At 53.9% G+C, this 26,906-nt stretch overlaps 3 protein-coding genes across 3 annotated transcripts in view; 1 reads left to right on the top strand and 2 right to left on the bottom strand.

The window, feature by feature from the left end:
- Nucleotides 1-2,192: 2,192 nt before the first annotated feature.
- MINAR1 (membrane integral NOTCH2 associated receptor 1) lies at nucleotides 2,193-24,816 on the bottom strand. The gene is made up of 4 exons (XM_058736329.1): nucleotides 24,680-24,816; nucleotides 12,464-14,802; nucleotides 10,045-10,299; nucleotides 2,193-6,094 (listed from the first exon to the last, which is right to left on the bottom strand). Exons 1-4 carry the CDS (start codon nucleotides 24,687-24,689, stop codon nucleotides 5,897-5,899), a joined length of 2,802 nt encoding a protein of 933 aa, XP_058592312.1. The 5' UTR covers nucleotides 24,690-24,816; the 3' UTR covers nucleotides 2,193-5,896.
- On the top strand, nucleotides 10,296-12,493 carry LOC131515901 (proline-rich protein 36-like). The gene is made up of 2 exons (XM_058736330.1): nucleotides 10,296-12,061; nucleotides 12,201-12,493. Exons 1-2 carry the CDS (start codon nucleotides 11,300-11,302, stop codon nucleotides 12,456-12,458), a joined length of 1,020 nt encoding a protein of 339 aa, XP_058592313.1. The 5' UTR covers nucleotides 10,296-11,299; the 3' UTR covers nucleotides 12,459-12,493.
- The window catches only part of TMED3 (transmembrane p24 trafficking protein 3), an 84,432-nt gene continuing 72,192 nt past the window's right edge, over nucleotides 14,667-26,906 (bottom strand). Inside the window, exon 3 of the mRNA XM_058736332.1 lies at nucleotides 14,667-14,802. Coding sequence (XP_058592315.1) covers nucleotides 14,764-14,802 — 39 coding nt within the window. The 3' untranslated portion in view covers nucleotides 14,667-14,763. The remainder of the gene's footprint in view (nucleotides 14,803-26,906) is intronic.

Raw genomic sequence — 26,906 nt, 5'->3', positions numbered from 1 at the left:
GAGAAGCGTTCTTAAGCCTGCTGTGGTATCATTGCGCTGACATGGTCCAGGCCCTCATCAGAGACTTCTTTTGGGGTCCAGACGTCAAAATATTAATTGCCTTCTGCGATGTGCTCGGACAGTGTTTCGTCACTTTTCTTTAATGACTCGAGCGGGAGCTCGGTGACATTTGCGAATGGCAGGATGAACATTAAAGAAGCTGGATAAATTCTCTCTCTGGCATCCTCCCTGATACGATTTCATGGGCAAGAAATGTGCTGCGGCCTCTGCCCCTTCGGCTGTGATTCACTTACTTCACAGCGAGGGACGTCTTCGTCTCTCTGGGGTGGAGAAAACTATGTTGATGTTGTGCTCACACAAGCACAGAGGAGCAGACAGGGCCAGATAGAAAGTCCAGGAAGCCATATATACGTTCAATAGACTTGTGTTAAAGCGGGAGGGATGGTCTTTATTTTTTTTTAATTAAAAAAAACATTTTTAACGTTTATTCGTTTGAGAGAGACAGAGAGAGAGAGAGAGAGAGAGAGAGAATCCCAAGCAGGCTCCACACTGTCAGCACAGAGCCCGATACAGGGATTGTCACGAACTATGAGATCAGGACTTGAGCTGAGATCAAGAGTCGGACGCTTAATCAGCTGAGCCACCCAGGTGTCCCCAGGATGATCTTTCTAATTAGCGGTGCTGATCAATGGATACCCACATGGGATAACCCCCACCTGACACCAGTGTAATGTCAACTCCAGAAGACATGCAGCTCCAACCAAGAAAAGTAAAACAGTAAAGCTTCAAGAAGAAAACAGAGCATCTCCGTGACCTTGGAGTCTGTACGAAGCGTCTCCAACAGGACTCAAACTGCCAATCATAATGAAGAAACTGATACATTTCTATATCAAAATAAAGAACCCCTATTGATCAGGTACCAACGAGAGAATGAAAGTGCAGCTCACAGAATGGAAAACAGTGTCTGTAATGTGTATCCGACAAATAACTCATTTTCAGAACGTCTAGAGAATTTCTACAAATTGCTAAGGAAAAGACAACCAGCCTAATGGAAAATGGGCAGAGCCGTGAACAGGCACTTCGCAGATCAGGACATCCAAAGGGCCAACACACACATGAAAGGGTGCAAATCTCCTTCATCATCAGGAAGACGCAAATTAAATGCACGAGACACCAGCGCATACCCAGCAGAAGGGCTAAGACGGAACATGCCTGCGAGTAGCATGTAGAGCAGCTGGAGCCCCACGCGCACTGCGGAGGGGAGCCTCGGGGCCGCGTCACCCGCCACGGCAGCATGGGAGCTCACCTGGGGACCAGCAGCTTTACTGCCAGAAATGCACGCGTGCATTCACCAAAACCACGGATAAGCGTGTTCATAGCCCCAAACCGGGAGCTCCCCAGACGCCCACCAGTGGGAAAAGAAATCGTGCCACATTCTCCAGCAGATAACGCTGTGAAAATGGGGAGGCCACCACCATACACGGCGGCACAGATGTTTTCCACCGCGTCATGTGGAGTGAAAGAAACCAGACACAAAGGACACAAAGTATACGCTCATTTGTTTCTTACCTTCCGCCTGCCTGCACGTGAAATCACATGGTTTCTGTGGCTTCTCTCTCTTCACGTGCAAACAGAAAGCAGAACCAGGCCCGCAAACACAGAGAACAAACTGGTGGTTTCCAGAGGGAGTGAGAGGAGGCCCAGGCTGCCAGTTACGGGATGAGGAAGCCACGGACGGAAGGCACAGCACATGGAATACAGCCAATGGTGCCGTAACAATGCTGCGTGGTGACGGATGGTGGCCATGCTTGCGGGGCCCAGCATAACGTACAGACGTGAGACTAATGTAACACTGTGTGTCAGCTACACTAAAAAAAAAAAAAAAAAAAGTGCAAGGTACATGAATGTGTTTACATAAAGTTTAAAAAAAAAAAAAACAGGCAAAACGAATGTGTGCCCTTAAAACAGGAGGACCACTTTTCTTCACCAGGTTTTAACTGGGAGGGGCATGAGGGAGATTCTGGGAGGCTTCTGGGTGTCTGAGTGTCCTGTTTTGTTTTTTTTTTTTTAATCTGGGTGCTCATTACATGGACGGTTTCAATTTATGAAAAATCGCCAAGTTGGACACTTCTGATATGTGCATAAAACTGAACACTTACAATTTACGCATGAAATGAAATCTCACCGCAAGATATCTTACAATTTTTCAGTTTATTTTTGATTATATTTGGAGAGGCAGATTTTCTAAGATAGCTTCCAACCAACCATTGTACATTAACCAAATTTTACACAAGCCATTTGAAAAAAGATCTAAAAATGTGCTTAGTTATTGGTATTATATAACGTTGATCAAGCACCAAGAGTGTGCTAACAGCTGTACAGAGCAAACATAGAAAAGGTTGACAGTCCCCGCCTTCAAAAATACCCACTGCTCCCCAAGTCTCGCACATAGAACTTAAAAGTCACACCCTTTTATTCATAAGGCATAAATAAGGAAGTCTGTCGTAGTTTTCATTGTTCATCAATAAATATCTAATACCCTTTCCCCAATTACCCCAACAATTACTAATATCTTTGCCTTTAAATACAAATCTCTGTAGTACAATATACAGTATATACTGATTTGGTATTCACATGATGGACCATGATATTCTTGCAAGTTGGTTATAATATGAAGCATGTTGAATTTCAACATTCACAAATTGCTACACCTCTTAACAGAATCATTTACTGTTGGCAGCACTTTTCCGTTGTTGTTTAAAAAAACGAGATGCCGTCGCTCGTACACTGATAAACTAAACAAAAACAGCACTGCCTCGATTCCGATAAGGGCATCGGGACTCACGGCACATCAGAGCAGCGAGCGTCGGCACATCTACTAAAGTGGCTTGGCAGGTAGCAATCGCGTAGCCCCATGCCCTAAAATACTAACGCGCGACGGTCAGCTAGTAATGGTGATACAGAGGAACTTGCTTCGACTGTATCTGCAGTTTAAAGAAGGGGGTGGTGGCGTAAAATATCCGAAAACTGAGCCGGGAGACGTTTTTTTTTGCTTTTCTGCAAGGCTGTGTTCGAAGCAAATTCAGACTAGAAGAGAGGAATACGATTATTCTGAATTTAATGACTGGCTGAGGGTATCTGATTTCAGGACAATCCCTTAAGTAAGAACATCTGACTGTTCACTTTTCAAAAGCAAGAGAAACGAAGTGAATTTTGATAGTGTATGATTCTAGGCGCCAGGCATGGGAAATCGTACTTCCTGTGAACGCACAGGAGCCGGTGGTACAAGGTGACGGCCGCTACGGGAGTCAGGCCAGTCCGCACGGGACGAGAAGTCTCCTTCCCAGCCAGACTCTGGTCTTGCCCCGCTCTGCAAATACAGGGATGGGGGAGGGGGGACGGCTAGAGTGAGGGGGTCTGGGGAAAGAAGGCTGTCACAAGCATGGGGTCAGGAGAGAGAAAAGACCCAGCCGTGAACTCCACCTTCTCTAGATGCCAAGGCTCCGAGCATCTGTCAGCTTCAAGCTGTGGCAGAGATCCCTAACTTGGTACCACACTCCAAGCGATAAAGCTGGGGATAACCCGTCCCCACTGGGGCCATCGGGTTCCCCAGGGGCATCACCAGCCCTGGGTGTTTCTTCTCCGTCACGCGGCGATGATGTCCAGTTGAATTTTAAAGCCACACTAGACGGAGGGCCAGACGAGATTTCTCTGCTACCTCCTCAGACAGGAAAAGGGGAGAAGAAAATTCTACAGAGTCCCTTCTCTTCCGCACACGGGGTGGGGCTTACGGTCACACACCCTGCCTCGGTAGCTAGACACGTGGCTCAAGCAGGGCCCATTAGGAAGAGGCGATGGCAGTTTGGTCCATCCGCCATGGTCCTACCTGGCAAGGACAGCAGGGGTTGGGCTTGGACAAGGTTTTTCTCATCCCAGGTTGGTGCATCTCCACTTCTCTGCAAATCATAGAGCAAGAAGTTGGAGGCTACCTATCTCTGATGGTCTCGTGGCTTAATCTGTGACAAGGGGGACCGTGTCACAGAGCCGTCCTGGACGGCAGGAGAGCGGATAGGGTAGCTCCCAACTCTTACAGGTGGGAACCCAGTATCCCCTTTGAGGGTGAAAGAAACAACCTTATTTAATGTACCCAACCCAGAACAGAGCACCAGAAGACGAAAATTCTGACAACAGACAGTAATGTATATATATATATATTTTTCATTTTCAACGATAAATCCTCAGTTCTGCATACTAAGGCTTAAGTTTCAGTCACCTAGTTGAAAGTCCACAGATAAACAGGAGAATAAAAACAGTGACATAAAGGCCCCTAAACATGAAGGCTCACTACAGACAAAAGCATCCATCCCTTAGCTGTTCACAGCGTGAAATGTTCCGACTGCCCCGTGTGGGGAAACGTAGACCTCGACAGAGCAAGCTGAGAGTCATTCGAAGGTCTTGGGAATGGATGCTGGATCCTGCTGCTTTAAAATCTGAGATGCTCCCCAAACCCCTCTTTCAGGAATTTATTATGCTGTCCGGAGTGCTTCTTCCTACTGTCAACATTTGTTCATAACCCACCTTGTTCTCAGAAGAATTAAGGTAGCGAGTTTCTGCCAATCATTTTTCTTTGACCCTGTAGCAAGACATTAGAGTCAAACGCTGAAAAGGATTCTCTCCGTGCAATTATGTCAAAGCACCATTCAACAGGTGGAAACTGGGATCAAATTCTGATCAAATTACAACAGCTTCCTGCACGCTGGAGAAACCTTGCTCTCAAGTTATTTAACAAAGAAGGACAATAGACCAAAACTAGGTATTCAGATAGACATACACAGATAGATACGTAAATGGTTAAATAGAGATTTTTTTTTTTTTTTTTTTTTGCGCTGCTGACAAGTATTTGGAACTCTGGAGTCGGTGCTGCGTTGTGGAGAACACCTCCGCGCCTTTATCGTATGACTGACAAGCTTTCAAGATCCTGTGAAAGCCACCGGAAGTGGTTTTCTGGCACATAGAAACCATGGTCCGCAGTTAGAATGTCAAAGTTTCTACCTCGTCTCTACTCCTCAAGGCACAAGGACACGTTCCAAACTCTCCGACTCGCGTGTGAGAAGCAGAGTGCCCGGTACCACCAGGAGACAGAAGACCAAGGAGCACATGGGAGACCGCGTGGGTGGCCGTGATTTTCCAGTACTGACCTTACGGTGTTGGTGAGCGGCTCTCCCCACACCCCAGGGTGCGGACAGGAAGATCTCCCGGCCCGGGTCCCTCAGCCTCGTACGCAGAGGGAGCACACTCCATACTATGCCTGACTCGGCAGGTGAGCTCCTCCCTACGCCGTGCGCAGGAGAAAGATCCAGAATGTTCCATGAAGATCTGCAACGAGGATCATAATGGTGACCAAAGGGCAAGATTGAAAAGTCGTAGTCCTTCCTGCGAGTCAGCAGAGAAGTAGCATCCTCTGGGGACACACAACCTGTGACTTCACCTGCAACGCAACATTAAGGAAAACAGAACTCATCCAGCTCTCTCCCTCCGCGGCCCCAGGCAGGCACGTAGCAAATATCTGCCGCGTAACATATTCCCCACCGTGAGACTTCAATAAAATGGAAAGAATCCAATTAAATTTTTTTTTGCTTGGAATTCAATTTGCATGTTCTGCTCGTCCGTTACATTCTTTTGGTAGGAAAAGATATTGCACTTCTAACAACGCATCCGAGCGTCATTGAGTCAAAGCCAATAGGAGGGTAGGTCTCTCTAGAACGCACACTTCCTGAAGCGCATCTTGCCCACCGGCAGAAAGCCCCAGCGAGCTGTCGCCACACGGCCCTGAGACCTCACGCCACAGAGGGAGAGCCGGCGGCCGCCAGCCGTGCACGGCGGGGCGGCCCCGGGCTCAGGATTTCATCGTGCAGATGGGCACGACAACCACGAGGATGACCGTGCACGCGGCAGCGGCGACCAGAGCAGCGATCTTGCAGACCTTGGCTCGTCTGAACTCGGCTTCCTTGCGCTTCAGTAACGAGTCGTAGCCCGGGGTATAAACATCCTCCATCCAGTATTCTAAGTTGTTTGGGTTTAAGGACTCCTGCGTCTAGAAGCAACGACAAGACGTTAGGGACACGGGAAGTACTTGAAAGCAGGTCCCAGAGCGCCTGACTCGTCCGCAGCCCGGGACCACCGCGGCATCCGCCATGCCAGCCCTGCCTGACACGGGCCACCGAGGCCTCGGGCTCCTACACACCACGACTACACCTGCCCCGCCCTTGCTGCCTGAGTCCACGGGTCTGACACAGGGAAACCACGGGTCTTCTCGCTGTGAGCAAGCAAATCAGGGCCGAGACAAACGGGGCTCAACGCCAGGGGTCTGCAGCCACGAGCGGGCCGGCCGGGCCGTGGGACAACCAGGGAACCTCACTGACAGGTATGCTCCCCTACCGGCCCTAAGAACAGAGCCCTTTGAGGCAGGGCTCTCTCGTGGCTCTGATTCCGTTCCCAGATCCACACAAAAGCGTCTACTGAGAAATCAAAGTCCTGTCCCAGACGAGCAGCTCACACACAATCTAAAATACGGTCAGGCCGCTGCTCGGAGTCCCGGTCCACAGGGCCGTGCAGACGGTCCGAGGGCCACGGGCTGCGTCCGCGATGGCAGGCCCGCGCTGACCTCGGTCTCCCGTGTCCTGAGATTGACGCAGCGTCTGTAGGAGAAACACCACAGTTCTCCTGAACTGCCCGTGGACCCCGCTCCCCAGTGATGTGCTAATCAGTTCCTGTAACAGGGCGGAGGGGGGAGCAGTGTTCTCCCCCTCCGGCAAGAGCTTTTAATAACGTAGCGTCACGTGAAAGCAAACACAGAAATCCCAAGCGAGGTCACCTAAATCTCTGAAACACAAACAAACGTATCCATTCTGGAGATTTTCTCGGCTTGTTTAATGCTCAAAACGTGCACGTTAAAGTCGCTCAGACACACGCACAAGATCACAAAACACATCCTTTGAAAACTGTTTGAAAACTGCATTGTAGTGTGTTTTGGGGGGGATGTTGGTGATTCTGACCCGTGTTACTCACTGGCCCGTCCTTCCAGACATGCCTCTGATATTTGTCACCTGGCTCTGGGGACAGAGCAGCCTGGCCCCGTGGACGCACGCCAGGTGGGCCCGGTCAGTGGACGGGACGTTTTCCCAATTCCCTCCAGGCGTCTGCTCCGGGGCCCTGGGTCTCGGTGGGTTTCAGAAACAGCTCCCTTCCCTCGGCCTCAGATCCCAGGGCGACGACATCTGTCACTGGTGCTGGTGCCCGGATGCCCCCCGGGCTCTCACCCTGCCCATCGCACCGTGACAGCCCCTCCCTGACAGTCCCTCCCTTCCTGGGCCATCGTGAGTGACAGGACTCTCTCAGGAACGGAAAGTCTGTCAGGACAGGGGGCTGGGTCTCTGCGGGAGCCCCCACTGCCGCGTCCTCTGCTAGAGTCCCAGGAGCCCCGGCCTCCCCCAGCTGCCCGCTCCCGCCATTAGGACGAACACCCGTCTTCAGGCTCCAGCCAGGGCTCCCTCCCCCCAAAGTCTGCCCTCCACAGACACTTGCAATGTGTGGCTCGGCCACGAAAGTCCTTCAGCCATCTCACGGACACCGGACGGGAGAGGGGGATCCGGAACGGGTAATCTCACGGGCAGACTGGTCTGCCACGGTGAGCGGCCACCTGCCAGGGTTGGACGGCTGAACAGCAGCACCCCCCCCCCCCACTCTGCACCTTCAAGACGGGCCCGGCCGCCTCTGCCTCCCAGTCTTGTCACGGAGGGAGGCCTGGAGCCAACCAAGCCCACCCTGCATGGCAGGTTCTGTCTCAAACAGAAGGAAGTCGGCTTCCTTTCACGGTCACGTACACCTTACAGGCCGGTACTCAGCCTGCAAAATAAACTATTTTTTATTAGGTTTCCCGATAACTTCAGGCTCTAAGGACAAGAAACAGCGGTGATACCACAGTTTCCAGGGCCAGGGGCCAGGGTGGCTTGTTACCAGGCCCCTAGACCCTTCGAGTGACGACAGGGCCCCCCCTTTGCTCCCGCCCCCGAGCGGGCGACCTCACACCCAGACACACGGGGCCCCGGAGATCGTCCAGATGGCACAGCTGTCCTGACATCACCTGAGTTTCCGAAAAGGAACGAGAACGAGTCAGGCCGCGCCTCCCGGCAACCCCTCCCCTCCTGCTTTGTGGAAAGGGCGCTCCCTCCTTGGCTCGACCTTAAGTGAGGTCACCAAAGCTCTCTAGTCTGAAGGCCCGCTGTTATTCCGGGCAATTTTGTATTTATACTTATAAACGTGGCACGTTAACATGTCACACATCTGTAGGGGCAAAAAGTCACCTGTGCCTGGGAACGGCCCCCTCCCCCAACTTCAAGAAGCTGTTTCAGGGCCCCCGGGCAGCTCAGTCGGTTAAGGGCCGACTCTCGGTTTCGGCTCAGGTGATGACCTCACAGTCTGTGAGTTCGAGCCCCGTGGTGGCTTCTGCGCTGACAGCGTGGAGCCAGTTTGGGATTCTCTGTCTCCCTCTCTCTCTGCCCCTCCCCCCCACCCCGCGTCTGTCTGTCTGTCTGTCTCCGTCTCTCAGAAATACATAAACGTTAAAATAAAGACATCAGTCGATCTATGACTCGTTCGACTCATCCGACCCTTTCACGGCCGTGTACTAATTGAACCATCCACGCCGTGAGACCCAGGAACGCAGGGGGAGTGGCCCCCACCGCGAAGCCGCACAGGGCCCACCTGCAGGGCATCCAGGCCCTGGCCCACGAGCAGCAGGAGGACAGGACAGGGAGCGGCCCGGAGGGACAGTGGACACAGCACACGCAGGGACACAGCGTGCAGGGGGTAAGAGGGGCGAGGGGGCTGTCACCACAAGCCCCACCGTTAGAGTCTAGCCAGGGCTGCCCATTCCCCTAACTGCCGTCACTCAGATTCACTGTGGTCATTGCGGGGACACGCGGGGCCCCCGCTCTCTCGGCAGCCCAGGAGGAGGAACAGGGGCTGGGCTGGGTCCCGCACAGACTGAGGCTTGTCCGACCCGGGCCAGGCACCCGGCTCCCAGAACTGGCATCTCCTCGTCTGCCAGCCGCGGACCCTACGGTCCCCGCGCCCCGTGCTCACAGCCGCCCGGGAAAGAACACGCAGACCTGACTCGTTTCAGCATCACTTAACTGGCCCCTGAAATCCTTTCTAGCCCCTGCTTCCCGCCGGGGACTTTCAGTGCCTTCTTCCCAAACCTTCTCACAGCGGCTCTGCAAGGGACATACGGGCACGACCAGTGCACGGTGCGGAGCGGGCAGAGGGGATGTCCCGGGTCCCTCCGCAGAGGAGCCCAGCGCTGGGGGAACCCGAGGTCTCTGCCCGCCACACCGCGCCCCCCGGCCCCCACCACTGGCATCTCCCCCACAGCCCTCAACAGGCCAGGTCACAAAGCTCATTCTGCAGGTGAGGACGGGATGCTTTCCCGTGGTGACACAGAGACACAGGCAGGTGCAGTGTGCACGGGACCAGGTGGGGCTGCCCACCGACGTGTGCCCGAACCCCAGCCCCTCGTGTGGTGGCCAGACTCGGGCCACGACTGCGTTCACCGAGCTCCCGGGGGTGGCTCTTACCTGGGACTGCTCCACATGGACACATAATCCATAGCTTGGCTCCCACAAATATGTTTATCCCACGTGCTACATGTGGAAGGAGAAATCGGCTGGTGTTTCGTGAAGCTCTGTCTCAGGTCTCGTGGGCAATGAACGAGGAGGATGTACACTCGCTACGGAGCCTTAAACGCACCGGTAGCTACTCGGCGGCCAAAGTCAGTCAATCAACCCCGCGTTCCCACTGCCAAATGTTTGCAAGCAAATCAGCAAAGTAACGCTCCCCTTGTTAAAGTCTCGGCTCTACGGCTGATCAAGGTTCGGAATCCCGGGGCGGGGGCCCCGGGGCGCCGGACGGCGAGGTCCCTCCTGCATGGGCTGGGGTGTGGGGCGGGGGGCCTCCCCCCGCAGCCCGCGACCGCGTGAGACTCACCTGCAGGTCTAGGGCCGTCAGCTTGCCCTTGTCACCCGCGTTCCTTGCGTACTCCTCGATGGTCCAGGAGGGCTGGCCCCGCTTCACCTCGGCCAGTTCCGTCAGCCGCATGTCCGCGTACAGGGGGTCATTCTTCATGTGGGCTTTGAGGGAGGCGGGGTAGGGGTGCGGGCTGAACACCTGCTCCACCAGGAAGCTGTCCTTGCACTGCTTGGGCAGTCGGTGCTGCGGGGGGACGCTGCATGGCCCGGCCGCCTGCAGAGGGGCACAGGGGGAGGCCAGGAAAGTAGCACAGAGGCTGTGGGATTTCACGGCACAACCGGGCAGCCAGCAGCTTTCTACTGCGAGGCCCCGCGGGCGTCCGGGGAACAGGGGCCCCGCGGGCGTCCGGGAACAGGGGCCCCGCGGGCGTCTGGGGAACAGAATGCGGGGATTTAGCACAGATAGAAGGTACGCCAGGAGTGGGGGCAAGTGTCCAGGAAAAGTGTGCAATGGGATGGCCCTCACGTGAGCTCAGGTAACAAGGCCTCGCGGACCAAGCCCTCGTGGCGTCACTGCCATCAGCAGCCCTCCTCGCGCAGGCATGGAGCAGAGCCCAGAGAGACCCCGCCGAGCAGGGGCGAGGCCCCCACGGAGCAGGGGCACAGCTGCTGGGGGGCTCGGCTTCCAGCTGAGCTTCCGGGAGTGTCAGCCCCTCGTTTTTCCCAGGGTGTACCTGGTGCCGAGGAGTAAGCACCGCGGGCCCCCTTCCCCTCGAGGCGCTTCCGACATCGGGCCACCCTGCCCCTCGGGAGGGAAGCAGCCAGAGGGCACACGCCGGGAGCCTCCGGTGGTGCCGAGACCCTCCGGGGAGCGGCCAGCTGGACAGCAGTGTGGGGTCCCGGCCCGGGGGACTCTGCTCTCCGTGAACCTGTCACACGGGGGTCTCACAGGGCCTCCGGGAAGCACTCGGTGACTGCCAAGCCTGGGTGGGCCCCCATCTCTGCACACCCTGCAGGCCCGTGACTGCCCGGCTCCCCGTCCGTCCGCCCCCTGGACGGCGAGGCCCGTAAAAGCGGGGACCTGTCAGTGTCCGCCTTTCTCCCCGTCTCCTGCCAGATCGGACGGCCGAGCAGAGGGCCGCCCACCCGTGTGTCAGAGGGGGTCGACACCAAAACACGAAGCCGTGTACGTGACGCGGAAAAGCCAGGGAAAACAGGGCAGGCAGGGAGGAGAGGCTGCGGGTGCCTGAGAGGGACGCGTGCGTGAACGCGGGATGGGCCGCGAGGCGCGAGTGTGTGAGCTGGGCCTGCACGTGGACCGGGCCGGCTGGCGCCACACCGGCTCCCGACAGCACGGGCTGCACGTGGCTGCACGAGAGCAGAGGGGTGGCCAGCACAGGCAGGAGATGCCTCCCTGGGATCGGACGAGGTCACTTCCGGCGCCTGGGGGCTCAGTCGGTGGAGCGTCCGACTTCAGCTCAGAGACTGCGGCCCAGGTCAGGATCTCGCGGCCCGTGAGTTCGAGCCCCGCGTCGAGCCCTGTGCCGACGGCTCGGAGCCCGGAGCCCGTTTCGGATTCTGTGTCTCCCTCTCTCTCTGCCCCTCCCCTGCTCGTGCTCTGTCTCTGTCTGTCAAGAATAAATACACCTACACAAAGATTAACACACACACACACATATATATATATATATATATGTATATACATATATGTATATAAATCACATCTTTTACCCTCCTTCCTCCGATTCTGGACACTGAAAACTCGCGTGGAAGCCAGCCTCCCGCGTGGCTTCGCGAGCCCGCAGCCCACCCCGCCGTCACGCCCTCCCCGGCACCGGCCCCTCCAAGCACCTGCGGCCCGTCCCGCAGAATCAGGGCATCGGCTCTGGCCAGAAAGGGGCGAGGAGGGCCGCCGCGGGCGCCACTGGCCCGCGGCTCCCCGCTGCAGGGGACGCGAGCATCGTGTACGCCCACCCTGGCACCGACGGGGACGTGTCGGCCCTCAAGATGCAAAGGCACCGAGGCTCCCGGGAAGAGTGAGCACACGGCTGTGATGGCAGACAGCCACGGGGCAGGGGAAACGGGCGTCGCGTGTCGGGGAGCTGCCGTCGGGGGCGGGGGGGTCGTTCCCTGACTGGGGACTCACCGCCCGCTCCCTGCGCCCCGCTGTTTCAGGAGCAGTCATCCCTGGCTCGCCCGCGTCTCCCCCACACTCCCCGCTCCACCACCCCTCCTGAATCCGAACCCCGGTCTCTCCCGTGGACAATACCAGGCACACGCTCCTTCCAGCTGGCGGACGGACCATCTGCCCGGGCCGTCCTCCCTGTCCTAACGCGGACAGTGCCCCAGATCTGGAAGGACAGCCAGGCTCCTCCGGGGATGCGCCCCGGGGCTGTCCCAGCGCAAAGGCCCCGATTGGTGGGCGCGGATTAAATTACCTCTTTGGACTTCTGGTGCCAGTCCTTACTCTCCCCGGGGCCCCTGTCCTTCACCTCCTCCTCACCGAGGCCCACGCGGCTGGCGTAGGTGATGGTGCGCCAGTCTCTGGGCGAGTTGGAGGTGCTGGCGATTTTGGACTCCGTGGCACTGTTCTCCTCCGTCAGGGACCTCGAGGACGGCCTGGTGAAGAGGCTCTTTTTTAAGGCCTTGACGCGGAGGCTCTCGCTGTTGCTTCCGCTGGCCTCTGAGCAGCACCAGTCGGCCGCGTTCTCGGGTTTGGGTCCACGGGGGCCGCTGTGCCCACGAAACATCCGGGGAGAGGCGCTCTCGTCGGACGGAGCCTCGCTCGTCCAGGAATTCAGGTCGACCTGCACACCCGCCTTCTCGGGTTGCTGCATTTTCTGATCCAGCTTATTTAGCTTGCCCAGGACCTGCGAAATTTCCTCGCGGACACCCGACAGCGACTCAAGCTTCCGCTCGATTTCGCCGATCCTCAGCACCAGCCTGCACACACTGGTCTTCAGCTCCTCTTCGGAGCGGTGGCTGCTGCCTTCGGGCCGGCTGCCCTTTTCTCCTTTGCTACCGGGAAGCCCGTTGGCGATTCTGGTTACGCTGTGCTCCGGCGAACTGTCACAGTCTGACTTGTGAAGCTGAGACAAGGACCCTGTGCTGTTGTAGCAGGAGGACTGCATCACCCCCGTGGAGCCACTGATGCTCATGTCGTCAAGAAATCGAAAAATGTCGCTGATGTCATCGCTGACGGCCTCCGAGTCGTCGTCCGACTGCTTCATGGCGTGCCTGTCACTGTACTTGCTCTGCCCGGAGGCGCACAGGTCCTTGTACCTCTTGGGCTCCAACACGTGCTGTTCGGTCTGGGTGCCCACGCTGCTGGTGTCTGAGCTGAGCTGCCCCCCCGTGCAGCTAATGCTCTTGTCCTTGAGCTTTCTGACCGGCTCGTGCTTCTCCAGGTCAACAGGGGACGAGACCTCTTTAGGTTTGAGCCCATCTGGTTTTGCCGCGTAGCCCCCGGGAAGGACCTGCTGTGGGTCGCTTGGCGCGAGGTAAGTGGGCCGCCTGTCTGGGGCTGGGAAACTGGGGCTCTGGCTGCTGGGGTGTGGATATCGCAGCTTCTCCTCAGAGGGGTTTCTGTTCAGGAAGGACCGTTCAAAGTCAGGGACCTCCTCGGTGTTGAGGCTCCAGCTTTTGGCCGGCCAGGGGGTCTGCTTGCCCGGCCTCCCCGGGCAGCGCCTGGCTTCCTGCGCCCCCGTCACTGGAGTGGGCCCAAAATACGTGGAGGCCTGAAGGTCGTCCAAGCTCTCGTGTTTGGCCCGCCTCTTGTCAGGCACCGGGGAGTACGTGCGGTTCAGGTACTGGCTGTTGCAGGGCATCTCAAAGCTGTGGTTGAAGAAGGGTGTCCTGTGGGGCTCCGGGTGCCCCCGGGGCTCCCCACGCTCGACCTCTCCCTTGCTGGCGGGGCCAACCAGCGTGGGCGACACGGCCATCAGGTTGTGAAAATCCTCCTTAAAGATGTTCCTCTTCTGGACACAGGACTGGACGACAAAGGGCTCCGTGCTGCCACCCTGGCTCATGGGCAGGGAGTCCTGGTCTGAGACGGGCTCGCTCTCGATGTTCATGGGGAAGTAGGTTCTCTGCATCTCACAGGGCTGGGGGCTGGCGATGGAGTAGGGCGCCAGCGCCTGCAGCCGGTCCAGGGAGGCCGCGCGGCTCTTCAGCTCCTTGCCGACGCCCAGCAGGAAGTTGGGCTCGGAGGCAGGCACGAACTGCGGCGGGCGGTCCTTGGGGTCCGCCTTCCGGCCCTGGGACGCCCGGCGGGCGGGGTAGCCCCGGCGGAAGGGCCTGTCGCCCAGCTCGCAGCCGAGGGGCTCACACTGGGCCGCGGCGCAGGCCTCCGCGTCCGACCCGCAGGGCTCGAAGGGCGCCTCCTTGTGGCGCCCCTTCTGCCGGCCCGTGGGCAGCTTGCCCTTGGCCGCGCCCCCGTTCATCTGGATCAGGTTGAATATGGTCACGACGTCCGCGGCCACCATGATCTTCTTCGACTGCTGGTTGTTCCCGGGGCACTTCATCTTCTCCTTGAACAGCGTGGCCGGGAAGTTGGGGTCCAGACAGGCCGTGTAGAAGAGCACGCTTCTCAGTTTGGCGAGCTGGGACAGGTCGAAGCGGGCACACAGGGACTTGCACAGATCCTGGTAGGAAACGGTGTTTTGCTTGCTGTCCAGCTCCTCCAAGATCTTCATCAGGAAGAGGGAAGTGTCCTGGTTGGTGTCCATGGCTGAGGACGTCAGAGCCTCGCGGCCGACGCTGAATGCTCCAGTCCGTTCTACAGTGACAACATCACAAAGCAGAGGGAGATCATAAACACCAGTGTAAACCAGGCCAGTTACGAACCACCTAGCGACACGCGAGGAGCTCTTTAATTTAAAAGCGTAGGGGCGCCCGGGTGGCTCAGTCGGTTGAGCGTCCGACTTCGGCTCGGGTCACGATCTCGCGGCCCGTGAGTTCGAGCCCCGCGTCGGGCTCCGTGCTGACGGCTCAGAAGCCTGGAGCCCGCTTCGCATTCTGTGTCTCCCTCTCTCTCTGCCCCTCCCCCGTTCATGCTCTGTCTCTCTCTGTCTCAAAAATAAATAAACGTTAAAAAAAAAATAAAAAAAATAAATAAAAGTGTATCAGCAGCTTCGGAAACATTCATAGCCTACGACTTGTAAGTCCCTTCCCAGGAACCCACCTTAAAGAAATTGTCGATGACCGTGATTCATGTACAAAGATGTTTGCTGTGATGGCGTCTACAACAGTGGAAAAATGAAACATCTTGAATGTCCAAATAACAAAGGAATGCGTACATAAGATATGTTATGATAAACAATGACTCTTTGAGGCAGTAAGATTAGATTAAAGTGCATCCTCATGATGGAGTACCACCCATCAATAAAAAGGAGCAAACGACCGGCACAGGCAACACCGTGGACGGGGCTCACAGGCATTGTGCGTGAGCCAAAGAAGCCACGTGCGTGAGGACGCCACTGTAATGACGCTCGGGAAGACACGTCAGTGGTCGCGGGGACTGGCGGACGGTGCTTCCCTGACCGTCTACATCTGTCAAAAGTCACACAGCCGTGTGCTAACACGTGTGGCTTTCGCTACATGTGAATTACACCTTCATTTAAAAATTACACACGGAAGACTTTTTAATGACAAAAAAAAATATGACACAATATTGAGTGAAAAAAATGAAAATTGGTCTGTATATGTGAGAAGGTCTTCATTATGCAAAGTGATATATTCTTGGAGACGACAGTGAAAGAAATTAATGGACACTGAAATGTTAACAGTGGTTACGTTTGGATGGTAAATATGGACTTTTTTTTTCTGAACGGTAATCTTCGTTCCTCAGCATTTTATTATGCAAATTTTCAAACACCGAGCAAAGCCGAGAGAATTTTATAGCAAATACTCCTATACCCGCCATCTGGATTCTACGATTAACATTTTACCGTATCTGGTTCCTCACATATCCATCCATCCTTCATCGGGCTATCTTATTTTGTTTCTAGTGCACTTCAGAGTAAATTGCAGGCATCTGAACACTTCCCCCTGAGTGTTTCATCATGCGTATCATTAATCCAAGTCCCAACCAACAACAGTTCACAGCTTTTCTTTAATATAAGATCTACACGGGGCGCCTGGGTGGCTCAGTTGGTTGGACGTCCAACTTTGGCTCAGGTCATGATCTCACGGTCCGTGGGTTCGAGCCCCGCATTGGGCTCTGTGCTGACGGCTCGGAGCCTGGAGCCTGCTTCGGATTCTGGGTCTCCCTCTCTCTCTGCCCCTCCCCCTCTCACTCTCTGTCTCTCAAAAAATGAATAAACGTTAAAAAAAAAAAAAAAAGATCTACATGCACAAATCTTAAGGGTGCGTTTACTGAAGCTTCAATAAAAGCACGTCTGTGTAGTAACTAACCCCCCTGGAAAGATCTAGAACATTCCCAGTGCCGCAGAGAGTTCCCTCGTACCCCTTCCCCTTCACCCTGTGTTCTGATGTGTTATGTGTAATGTTATTTTTCTTCATAATTTCCCATCCTGTCTGAAATTCTGACGTCCGCTATTTCGTAATCAGCACACAGAAATAATAAGCCTTACTTCGAAATGGACGGAAAAGCCACGTTAACCAGTCCCTGAACGGATACATTAAACACACCAAACCGAGGGTTTCACAGAATTCCCTAAGACAGAGTAGAGCCCATCCATTATTGAGGACCAGGTCTGAGATTTACCAGGACGCCCAGGACATGTGTCTTCGGCTGCACCTGCTGGCAGGCCGCTCTGTCTGTGCGGGCCCAGCCTGTTCCCCTGTTTTCTACACGAACCGCCTCTTTTCTCTGGGCTGGTTTCAGCGGCTCCCGGCAGCGGGCTGTCCCTCCTGAGGGCAGAGCTCCCACGAGGAGCTCCCACACGTGTCTGCAGGGGCCATGGTCTGGATGTCCCCGTGGGGAGGAGGCAACGAGGCCCTGAGGGGTCCCGTTCCCACCAGAGCATGCTGCGGGGAAGCATGCCCAACAGGGCCACCCAGTCCGCCCCAAGAAAGCGCTCGGTGTGGGGACCATCTGTTAAAGGAGGGGACTCGGGTGTGGAGTAAGTGGGCGCAGGATGGGGGGGGGTACAAATGCACATTCTGCTCGATCACTGGGGACCCGAGCACCTGCAGAGACTCTCTTCCTGGACTCTGACAGCCTCACCAGACCTCTTGGGAGTGTCCTGACCGACAGGGAAACAGACTTGGGGGGCAGAGGGCAGCCACAGGGAGCAGCGAGCCCCGACCCTTCACGGCTCCCGGGAGACCCCGACTCTGCTTCCCCGGGGGGCTTCTCCACGTTCTCCCCTGCCCACTGGCTACACACTTCTCGGCCCCAGTCAGCAAGGCCCAGGGTCTCCGGCAGAGAAGGAAGGAATCACGAGTGATCTGGAAAGCCTGAGTCATGTTTTATTAAAACTGCTCATGGACGGCCAGCGGAAGGCACCTGCCACCACGCAACTGGGCGTGTGGATGCAGGGGCAGCCCGTGTGCGAATGGCCACAGAGAAACCCCACAGGAGAGCAGACCAGGCAGGAGCCTGGAGACACGGGTGCTCTGTAATGGCGGGACCGGCTCCAGCTGCCGCGGGCGGGCTCCCTCCCCTGACCACACAGGCAGCCCTGTGGGGAGTGGGGGGAAATGCCGCCCCCATCTCACAGACCGGAGACTGAGGTCCCAGGAGGGGTGACCGCCTGTCCAGAAGGGACGCAAGTTGCCGAGGGCCCGAGTCGGGGCAGGTATGGGGGCCGCTCTGGCCCGTGCACCTGCTGAGCCCCGGCTCTATGCAGGGGCCTACGTGGAACATGCACCACAGGACGGAGAGGGGGCTTCACGGCTCTCGGTGCGCTTGGGACAGTAACACACGTGCACATTCACAGACACACACACACATGGAGACACACACCCCACTCACTCAGCCTCCCTCTCTCTCAGCTCTCTCTGGGCCGGTCCCTCAGGGTGTGAACACTTTCAGCTCCCAGCACAGCCCAAAGCACATTGTGAGAGCGGCCGAGGCACCCACACACCCACCGTCTCGGGTCCAGGAGGCCAACACCAGCACAACACCTGCCAGCCACACGGTCCTCATGAATCTCGGTGGGCACGTGGACAGGCAGGGAGGGCTCTCAGGGGACCCTGAGCAGCTGGGCGTTTGGCACTCAGGCCCCCTGAGGACCCCGTGTGGCCCCACGGACCGTCCCCCTCAACCCTGCCGAGTGCCCTACACCTCCCCGTGCTGGAACCCTGCTCCCCTTCCGGGGGCTCCTGTGGCAGCCCCTCCCCCACCCCTCACTGACCCCAGAGTTTAAGGGAGTCGTGCCCTCCTCGGTGGTCAGCGGCCCTCTGCCCGAGCCTGGATCACAACATTTCTCACATGATCTCATGGTTGGTGAAGTTTTAACAAATGTCTGACAGGTATTCCAGGAAAGAGAGGACGGTGGAAAGCCAATAATCAAAATGATAATGTTAGAAATGTTTGAGACTGGAAACATGAACCTCAAACTCAAAGAGCAACCCCAAATAAGACATACAGAAATAAATTCACCTTTAAACAGCAAAAGACACATGAAGAGAAAGCCCTGAAATGGTTGAGGCAGTGGGGGAGGGAATGAATTACTGAGAAAAGAATAAAACTAAAAACAGATTTTTCAAGAATAAAAAAAAAACCAGACTATTCTCTTCTATAAAGATGATATTGTAATTTGGACCATCTTTCAGATAAACCGAGGTCTGTTCACAAAATCCATATTGTGCGTACTCCATTAACAGATGTCCAGAATTATTGGTCCATTTAAAGTTAAAAAAAAGAAGAAGAAAAACTAGAAGACATAGACACACACAAAAAAGAAAACTAGAAGACATAGACACAAAATTCTTAAAGTGCTAAGGAAAAATGACTTATCGTTTATAATCCTATCACCAGATAAACTATTATTCAGAAATAAAGATTAAAACTAACTGCAGACGAAGATGCCTTTGTCGCTCACATTCCTCACTGTAAAAGCTACTGAAGAAGCTCCTTCAGAGACAAGAAAGATGGATTCAGAAAGAAGAAAGCAGTAAACGTATAGTAAATTCTAAACACACACCAACTGTATAAAACCATGTTAATGACTATTTTTAGAGCTAAAATAGAAGGGGGGTGGGGATCTAGGTTAAAACTCCCTAAGCATTACCTGGTATCCTCCAGAGGAGGAAGGAATGTTAAATAAATTTAGATGTTAACTCAGAAATGTATGTTAGAAAACAATTTATGGAGGGGCGCCTGGGTGGCTCAGTCAGTTAAGCAAAGGACTTCGGCTCAGGTCATGATCTCGTGGTTTGTGAGTTCCAGCCCCTCATCAGGCTCTGTGCTGACAGCTCAGAGCCTGGAGCCTGCTTCAGATTCTGTGTCTCCCTCTCTCTCTGCACCTCCCCTGCTCACACTCTGTCTCTCTCAAAAATAAACATTTAAAACATTTTATAAAGATTTATTTTTTTTTAATTTTTTTTAACATTTATTTATTTTTGAGACACAGAGAGACAGAGCATGAATGGGGGAGGGTCAGAGAGAGGGAGACACAGAATCTGAAACAGGCTCCAGGCTCTGAGCTGTCGGCACAGAGCCCGACACGGGCTCGAACTCACAAACCGGGAGATCATGACCTGAGCCGAAGTCGGCCGCTTAACTGACTGAGCCACCCAGGCGCCCCTAAAAAATTTTAAAAGAAGAAAAGAAAAAAATTTATGGATCACCACCAGGAGAACAGGAAGAAATTATAAAACTTAATGTAGAATTTTAAACGCATGTAGAGAAAACAGAATAAATGAACAATCAATCAATAGAAGGTCAGAAATCAGGGAAATGAAGCAGTGACAAAGTAAGACAAGTAAAAATCATGAATAAGGTGACAGAAATCTTTCCAAATACATCAAATCACAATAAACGTAAACAAACTAAATTCACCAGCTCAAAGTCTGTGACTCTCATTTGGAATTTTTTTTTTTAATTGCAGCCAGATGCCACCTATGAGCGATATACCTAAACATACTGTCACGGAAAGGCTGCAAGGATCAGGATGAAGTAGGAAATTTCAGCCAAAACCAAATCAGAATACAGTTGGTGTTTGTTATAGGCAGAATAGTACAATAGTGAAAGATCGTAGGCTCTTTTGCCAGATAGCCCAAATTTAAATCCAGTAATAGTACTGATCTCGCAAGACTGAGTTTTATGCATGAGTGCCTGGAAAAGAGTAGGCAATTTGGCAATACAGAAAAAGCTCAAGATAAGCAAATTCTATCGCCCTCCACATCCACCTCTGGTTACAAAGCAAGGTGACCATTCACAGGGTTCATAAGGAAGCAAAGCTGATTCTTAAAGACAGATTTTAATAGTAAAAGAGTACAGGGGGGTGGGCAGATCATATAATTGATATCATACAGCAGCTAATATGAATTTATTTACAGCAAATTTAAGGATACACTTCAAAAACACTGGGGCGCCTGGGTGGCTCAGTCGGTTAAGCGACCAACTTCGGCTCAGGCCATGATCTTGCAGTCTGTGAGTTCAAGCCCCGCGTCGGGCTCTGTGCTGACAGCTCAGAGCCTGGAGCCTGTTTCAGATTGTGTCTCCCTCTCTGTGACCCTCCCCCGTTCATGCTCTGTCTCTGTCTCAAAAATAAACGTTAAAAAAAATTTTTTTTTAATTTAAAAAAAAAAAGAAAAACAAAAACATAAAAATGCATGGAAAAGAAAGTTACAAATGGATGTGTCATGTGACTGGTGTAATTCGGAACAAAATAGATTGTTCTGCAATGTATATACAAAAAGGAAAGCACGAAAATGCACGTGGAATGAAATGGGCCAGGTTTGGGACAGTGGTTTCTTCTGGAGAAAGACAGAAGGGGAAGAAGATGTGGAGAAGCCTAAAATGAAGGCCCAGCATTAGGCGCTGCCTTGACATCTGGTGAGACCTGGAGGGCCTCGAATGGCTCCCCATCTGCTCCTGCGGACAAGACCCCCCAGCCAAACGGGGGTTGGTACCCTGCCAGCCGTGGAACTGTGCAAACAGGCCGATCACAGCCTCCCACGGGAAGCACGGGTCACTCACCGTCTTGTCACAACAAAGCCTGCCTCCCGCAGCCCGTGCGTCCAGTCTGCTCCCAAGTTCAAACCCTGTGTGGCCCCGTGTCCTCCTCCTCCAGGCTGTGAACGTGTGATTAATCACCACTGTCGGCTTCATCTGCCCAACGCCTGGTGTTTGGTGGGTGGCCACCCCCAAGACCCCAGGAGGGGAAGCCCCCTCACCACGGGGGGAGGGCAGGTGATGGGAGCAGGACTCTCACAGTCTTTCCTTTGAAAACACGAAGCAACAAGCACTGCGGCAAAATGACGAAATGGGAGCCCCTATTTCACCTCAGTGGCAGATGGACATCCCTTAGGTCACTTTCTCCTCTTTAACGCACTTTTGAAAATACATACTAATTAAAGTACATTTTAAAAACTAGAAAAACAAGTTCCCGCTTAGACCTGCCAGAAACAGAAAAGAAAATTTTTATAAATAAGGCCGCAAACAAGCAACTAAGAAAATCAACAAGACGCTATTTCTCCCCAGCCCCACAGTCTTCTGTGGAGTTTCTCAAGTTCCCCGCATGAGTGAAGACATATGGCGTCTGTCTTTCTCTGCCTGACTTATTTCACTTAGCATAACACCCTCCAGGTCCATCAATGGGATGGGGCTTTGGGGAGGGGGTAAATGGGGGATGGGCTTCGAGGAGGGCACCTGTTGGGATGAGCACTGGTGTTGCATGTAAGCGATGAATCACAGGAATCTACACCCCAAACCAAGAGCACATTGTGTCCACTGTATGTTAGCCAACACACTATATGTTTAAAAAATGTTAGCCAACAAACTATATATTTAAAAAAATAATAATAAGTAAATAAATAAATGAAAAAAAGAAAATTGACAAGACAGCATTTTGTTGATGTTCTGCTTTGTTCTGTTGGCATTTTTATGGTGAGAGGCTCTGTGTGCTGGAGGGAACCCTGAGCAGTTACTTGCTTTAAGATAATTTAGATGAGTTTTCTGGTCAAAACGCCGAGCTATTTGGACAGTCAAGTGTTAAAATTTATGATAAGGCTCCTATGATCATAATTTGGTGGAGAAATCCACGGAGAGTAGAAAGACAAGAAGTAAGACCCAATGCAGGTAAGGATTCAACGTATGATGAAGGTAGCTTTTTGGGTCAATGAGAAAATAATGGTTTATTCAGTAAAACACAAATGCGTCCATATTAGGTATTATTGGAGTAACTGCTTAACCAACTGGTAAAAAATTAAGTGAGTTCTCAGTCGTTGGCATGTATGAAAGGACATTATGCATGAAATACAAAGAAGGAGATTTTAGTCGGGATTTAGACAACGGGAGGTCGGGTAAATGTCTTCCACATAAGATTCCAGAAGCTGAAATCACGGAGAAAGAGACTGATCAGCTTGGATAACTGGAAATGACTTACTTACAATGCCAATAAACGTCATAAAAAATGGGGGAAAAAACTGGAATGCAGAAGCTATTCGCCTCTTACTGAAGGCTCTAAATACTAGTAGGAAAGGAAGATCAGTCCAAAAGAAAAAGACAGTCAATTTACAAAGAAAGAAAGGCTAAGAAAATAATGCACATCATCATAAATAAAGCAAACTAAAACAGCAATGTGTTTGACTACCTTCTAATTTATAAATCTAAAGTATTAAGCTGATATTTTCTTTATGAAATGGAGAAGCACCGTAATAAACAGACTTTTTGCCTGCTGCAGTGGAGCTGGTCAGGACGCTCATACCTGGGTGGCTCAGTCGGCTAAGCGTGCGACTTCAGCTCAGGTCATGATCTCACCGTTCGTGAGTTCAAGCCCTGCCTCGGACTGTGCGCGGACAGTGCGGAGCCTGCTTGGGATTCTCTCTCTGCCCTTCCCCTCCCCTCCAAAAATAAATAAATAAACAACAACCAAAAAAAAAAAAAAAAACCAGAATGCTCGTACCACTATCGGGGGGATGTGGGAAAGCAGGCAGCCCCCTGTACTGTGACACCAGGGCACATCTGTGCAACAGCTGTTGTAGGAAGTGATCAGCGGTAACATTTAAAATAAAACTTAACACCTAAAATGAAAATACACCTATTTTTAAATCAAACAAATCCACACTTGTAAGCATTTCTCCAAAGGAAAGAATCAAATATGTGTAAAAAAAATGCTACAGATACATTCACTTCAATATGGCTCATAGTAAGAAAATATCGCGGATACCCTTTGTATCCAACAACTGGTCATGTGAAATTGTAGTGAATCCATACGGTGAAATGCCATGCGGCCATTCATAAATCATGTTGCAAATATATATTCGTTGACACATTTAATACCAATGGCCTTTCGTCAGTAAAAAGGTATGCTACTAAATGGTATGTTATAACATGATATAAAATTGTCTGTAAACACACACCCTCTATATACCAAAACTAGTAGTAAGTGTCCCTGGCTGATCTTTTCTTCCTTTTGTTCAGGTCTGTTATCACTTAAATGTTCTGAATCATCTGATTTTCTAACGAACAATAAAGAGGCAAGGATTTTCAGGCAGATCCCAGCACTGTAAATTGGGGAATAAATTATCCCAGCACTGTAAATTGGGGAATAAATTATCACCTCTGATCTTTGGTTTTCTCATCTAGAAAAGGAAGGTATCACTTCCTCCTCCTGAGATCACGAACGGGGTCAAATGAGACATCCATGTTTTCATTCAAAAGATATCTGGCATATGCCAGGCACTGTTTTCAGCCGTAGTGATACCGCAGGATAGAGCAGACCAAAGCTAAAACAAAACTACCCTAGAGAGCTTGTCTTCTAGGTGGGGCACAGATAATAAGCAAAATAAATCAGTAAAACATACAGTACATTAGAGGCGAACTACCTACGGAGAAAAACAGAGGAGCTCCGGAAGAACAGGGCAGAGGGGGTGGTAATTTTAAGTAAGATGGTCAGACAAGTCCTCAGGGGAAAGACTGCATTTGGACGGAAGTCCCCACACACGCATGGAAGAAACCATGTGCCTGCCTCCCCTCCCTGGGGGGGGGGGGGGGAAGGCAAGCATCCAGGGCAGAGGGAACAGCTAGTACAAAGGCCCTGGGGCAGAAGCATAAAGGGCAAGTCGGGCTGCCCATAGAGGCATTTTATAAAATATAGCGTGCAACGCGTGCAAAGAAATACTAGGTATTAGTATTAGCTCCAAAGTGATTATTTACCAAAACGTCTCCAAAAATGCCTTCCTAACGCTCAGGCGTGGCTCGTGTTTCCTTTTAGAGTAAAATACTAATAACGAGAGGTAGCAGGTCCCTTAACGTCCCCTCTCCGCGCCTGAAATTGTCCCCAGGCCACCTCCCTCCTGTGACCTCCCAGGAAGAGGTGAAGCCCTGGACCAGATGGTGCCAAGAGAATGGAGAGGGACAGACAGACGGCATGGGGGGAGGGGCAGGGACGCCACGACGTTGCCTGGCAGCACAAGAACCCCCCCCTCCCCCCCCCCCTCCGTGCATTCGCGCCCAGGAAACCCCCCGCATCCGCCCTGGGAGTCCTGCCATTTTCCTTCGCCGTAACTCGTGTTACCGGTTTTCATTCGGGGCCAGATCCGAACGCGGGCTCCAGATCCCACGTGCGCCCACCGGACAGCGGCGAGCGGCTCCGCGGTTTCCGTGCCTGATGCGCTTTGGCGACGGTGTCGCGCTCTCACTGTCGAGCTTCCCAAAGTGGGCCCCGTGGAACCTCTGGACTCCGCGGCTCAGTCCCAAGGGGGTGGAGTCAGGACTCGAGAAACGCTGACCAGGGCGAAGATCCGGGCAGATTCTCCAGGGCGTCCACGGCCCCCAGAGCTCAGAGCATCGCCTGGGTTGTGCCGCCCCAGTGGGCGGCAAATAGGGACCCTGTCAATCGCTGTCGTGTATGTGCTCCCTCCTGCCGCTGTGACGTGTCACCACAAACACAGAGGCTTAAAACGACACCGACCTGCCATCTGAGGGACCCAGACGTGAGGGGTCCACCGTGGGTTCACGGGGCTAAAGCCCAGGTACCGGCCAGGCGGCGACCCCCCCCCCCCCCAGGGGCTCCAGGGAGGAACCTGTTTCCTCGCGGGTTTCGGTTCCTGGCCGAGGCTTTCCAGGACTCCCGGCCCCTTCCTCTGGCTCCAAACCCAGCAGTCACGTGACTGCCCCTCTGCCCCAGAGGCCGCGCCTCCCTCTGACTTTTCTGCCTTCTTCCCACGTATGGGCTGTTGTGATGACACGGGCCACCCAGATATCCAGGGTACTCCCCTTCTCAAGGTGCTTAATCAGTCTGCAAAGTCCCTGCTGCTGTGAAGGTGGCAGTCACAGGTTCTGGGGGCACCTGGGTGGGTCGGTTGAGCCTCCGACCTCAGCTCAGGTCATGATCTCACAGTCCCTCAGTTGGAGCCCCGCGTCGGGCTCTGTGCTGAGATCAGAGCCTGGAGCCTGCTTGGGATTCTGTGTGTCCCTCTCTCTCTGCACCTCCCCCACTCACGCTCTGCCTCTCTCTCTCTCTCTCTCTCTGTCAAAAATCAATAAACATTAAAAAAAAATTTTTTAACAGTCACAGGTTCTGGGGGCCCCTCCCCCCCATGCCCCCCACCCGAGCGCACGGAAGGAAGAAAACCTCATCGCTGCGCTTTCTCATACTTAGGGGGACATAACTGGAAACCTGGGTCCTTCCCAGCGGCGAATGTTCTGCCTTAACTGATAAAACAGTACCTGCTTGGCCCAGCCTGTCGGTGAGAACCCTCTGTGGGCGGGCAAGCCAGGGGGTGACCGTTATCACCAGGGAGGTCAACACGGGCTCTCCTGTCCGGGGTCCTGAAACGCATCCGAAAATCCTGGAGACGCAGACGGCCACACTGCCTTGTCCTCTCCCCATTCCGGGAGCGTGCGGCACCCCGACCTGAGCCAGTGGGCATAGTGGCCCCCAAGACCAGGCAGCGCCCCCCTCTCCCCCACGAGGCTGCTCCTCACACCGGAACCAGCCCTGCCCCAGGCCAGGCAGATGTCGGGGACCTGGTTAAGGGCAGCCCTCCCGGGGTCGGCAGACAGCCCCTCTGTCCGGGCTCCTCTGACCAGCCCCGACCGGCTGCGGCCACCGCACCTTCCTGCTGATGGGACTTGGCCACAAGGCGCAGTCTGTGACTCAGAATGTGGGCTCGAACCCGGGTCCCCCCACCCCCGGCAACGGGCACTTGCAAGATGTGGGGTAAACAGAGGCTCGGTTCTCAGCCCGGACGCTCGGCCTGGACAGCCCTGGGCAAAGCCTGGGAATCCGCATTCTGGAAGGGTCCCGAGAGGCTCCGGGAGGGCTGGCGGGGGGTTTTGGAAGAGTCACACTTCAGTGCCAACGGCCGGGGTTCTTCCTCACGTGCTTCCCGATTGGGCCTTGTGCCTGGCAAGTCGCTTCCCCGTCCTGGCGCGGAGCACAGTCCCCCTCAGCCCAGACCTGGTCCTCAGTCACGCGGGGACTCTCACCGAGGTTACAGGGGGCAGGATCGGGGCGTTTCCTTCCTTCCTGCTGCCGCCACCGAGTCAGGCCTCCCTTGTCCCTGCAGAGTGAGCTGTGAGTCATGCAGACGCTGTTCGTCCCCTCCCTCACCTGGCAGCTCCCAGAGCCACCCAGCCTGTGCCAGGCACCGTGCGAGTCACAGGGCGACGACACACAGGCTCCCGTCCCCATCCCTCCGGGGCCTCCCAGCTCCGCGGGAGAGGCGGACCAGCAGACGGGCCGTTAGCACACCCCAGGAAGTGTGCCAATGGTGACGGGGACAGAGAGGGTGAGCCCA

The sequence above is a fragment of the Neofelis nebulosa genome, chromosome 7, assembly GCF_028018385.1.
Source record: "Neofelis nebulosa isolate mNeoNeb1 chromosome 7, mNeoNeb1.pri, whole genome shotgun sequence".
NCBI classification, from domain to species: domain Eukaryota; kingdom Metazoa; phylum Chordata; class Mammalia; order Carnivora; family Felidae; genus Neofelis; species Neofelis nebulosa.
Note: the sequence above shows the minus strand (reverse complement) of the source record. Positions and strands in the feature narration are given on the sequence as shown.

What these genes read in the sequence shown, in the direction of transcription:
- MINAR1 (XM_058736329.1), bottom strand. An exon ending in GGCACCAGAAGTCCAAAGAG is followed by an intron (nt 10,300 to 12,463) that starts GTAATTTAATCC and finishes GCCCCTCTGCAG; the next exon opens with GCGGCCGGGCCATGCAGCGT. An exon ending in TGACGGCCCTAGACCTGCAG is followed by an intron (nt 6,095 to 10,044) that starts GTGAGTCTCACG and finishes CGTTGCTTCTAG; the next exon opens with ACGCAGGAGTCCTTAAACCC.
- LOC131515901 (XM_058736330.1), top strand. Translation starts at nt 11,300, where the DNA reads ATGGGCCGCGAGGCGCGAGTGTGTGAGCTGGGCCTGCACGTGGACCGG. An exon ending in CACCGAGGCTCCCGGGAAGA is followed by an intron (nt 12,062 to 12,200) that starts GTGAGCACACGG and finishes CCGCTGTTTCAG; the next exon opens with GAGCAGTCATCCCTGGCTCG.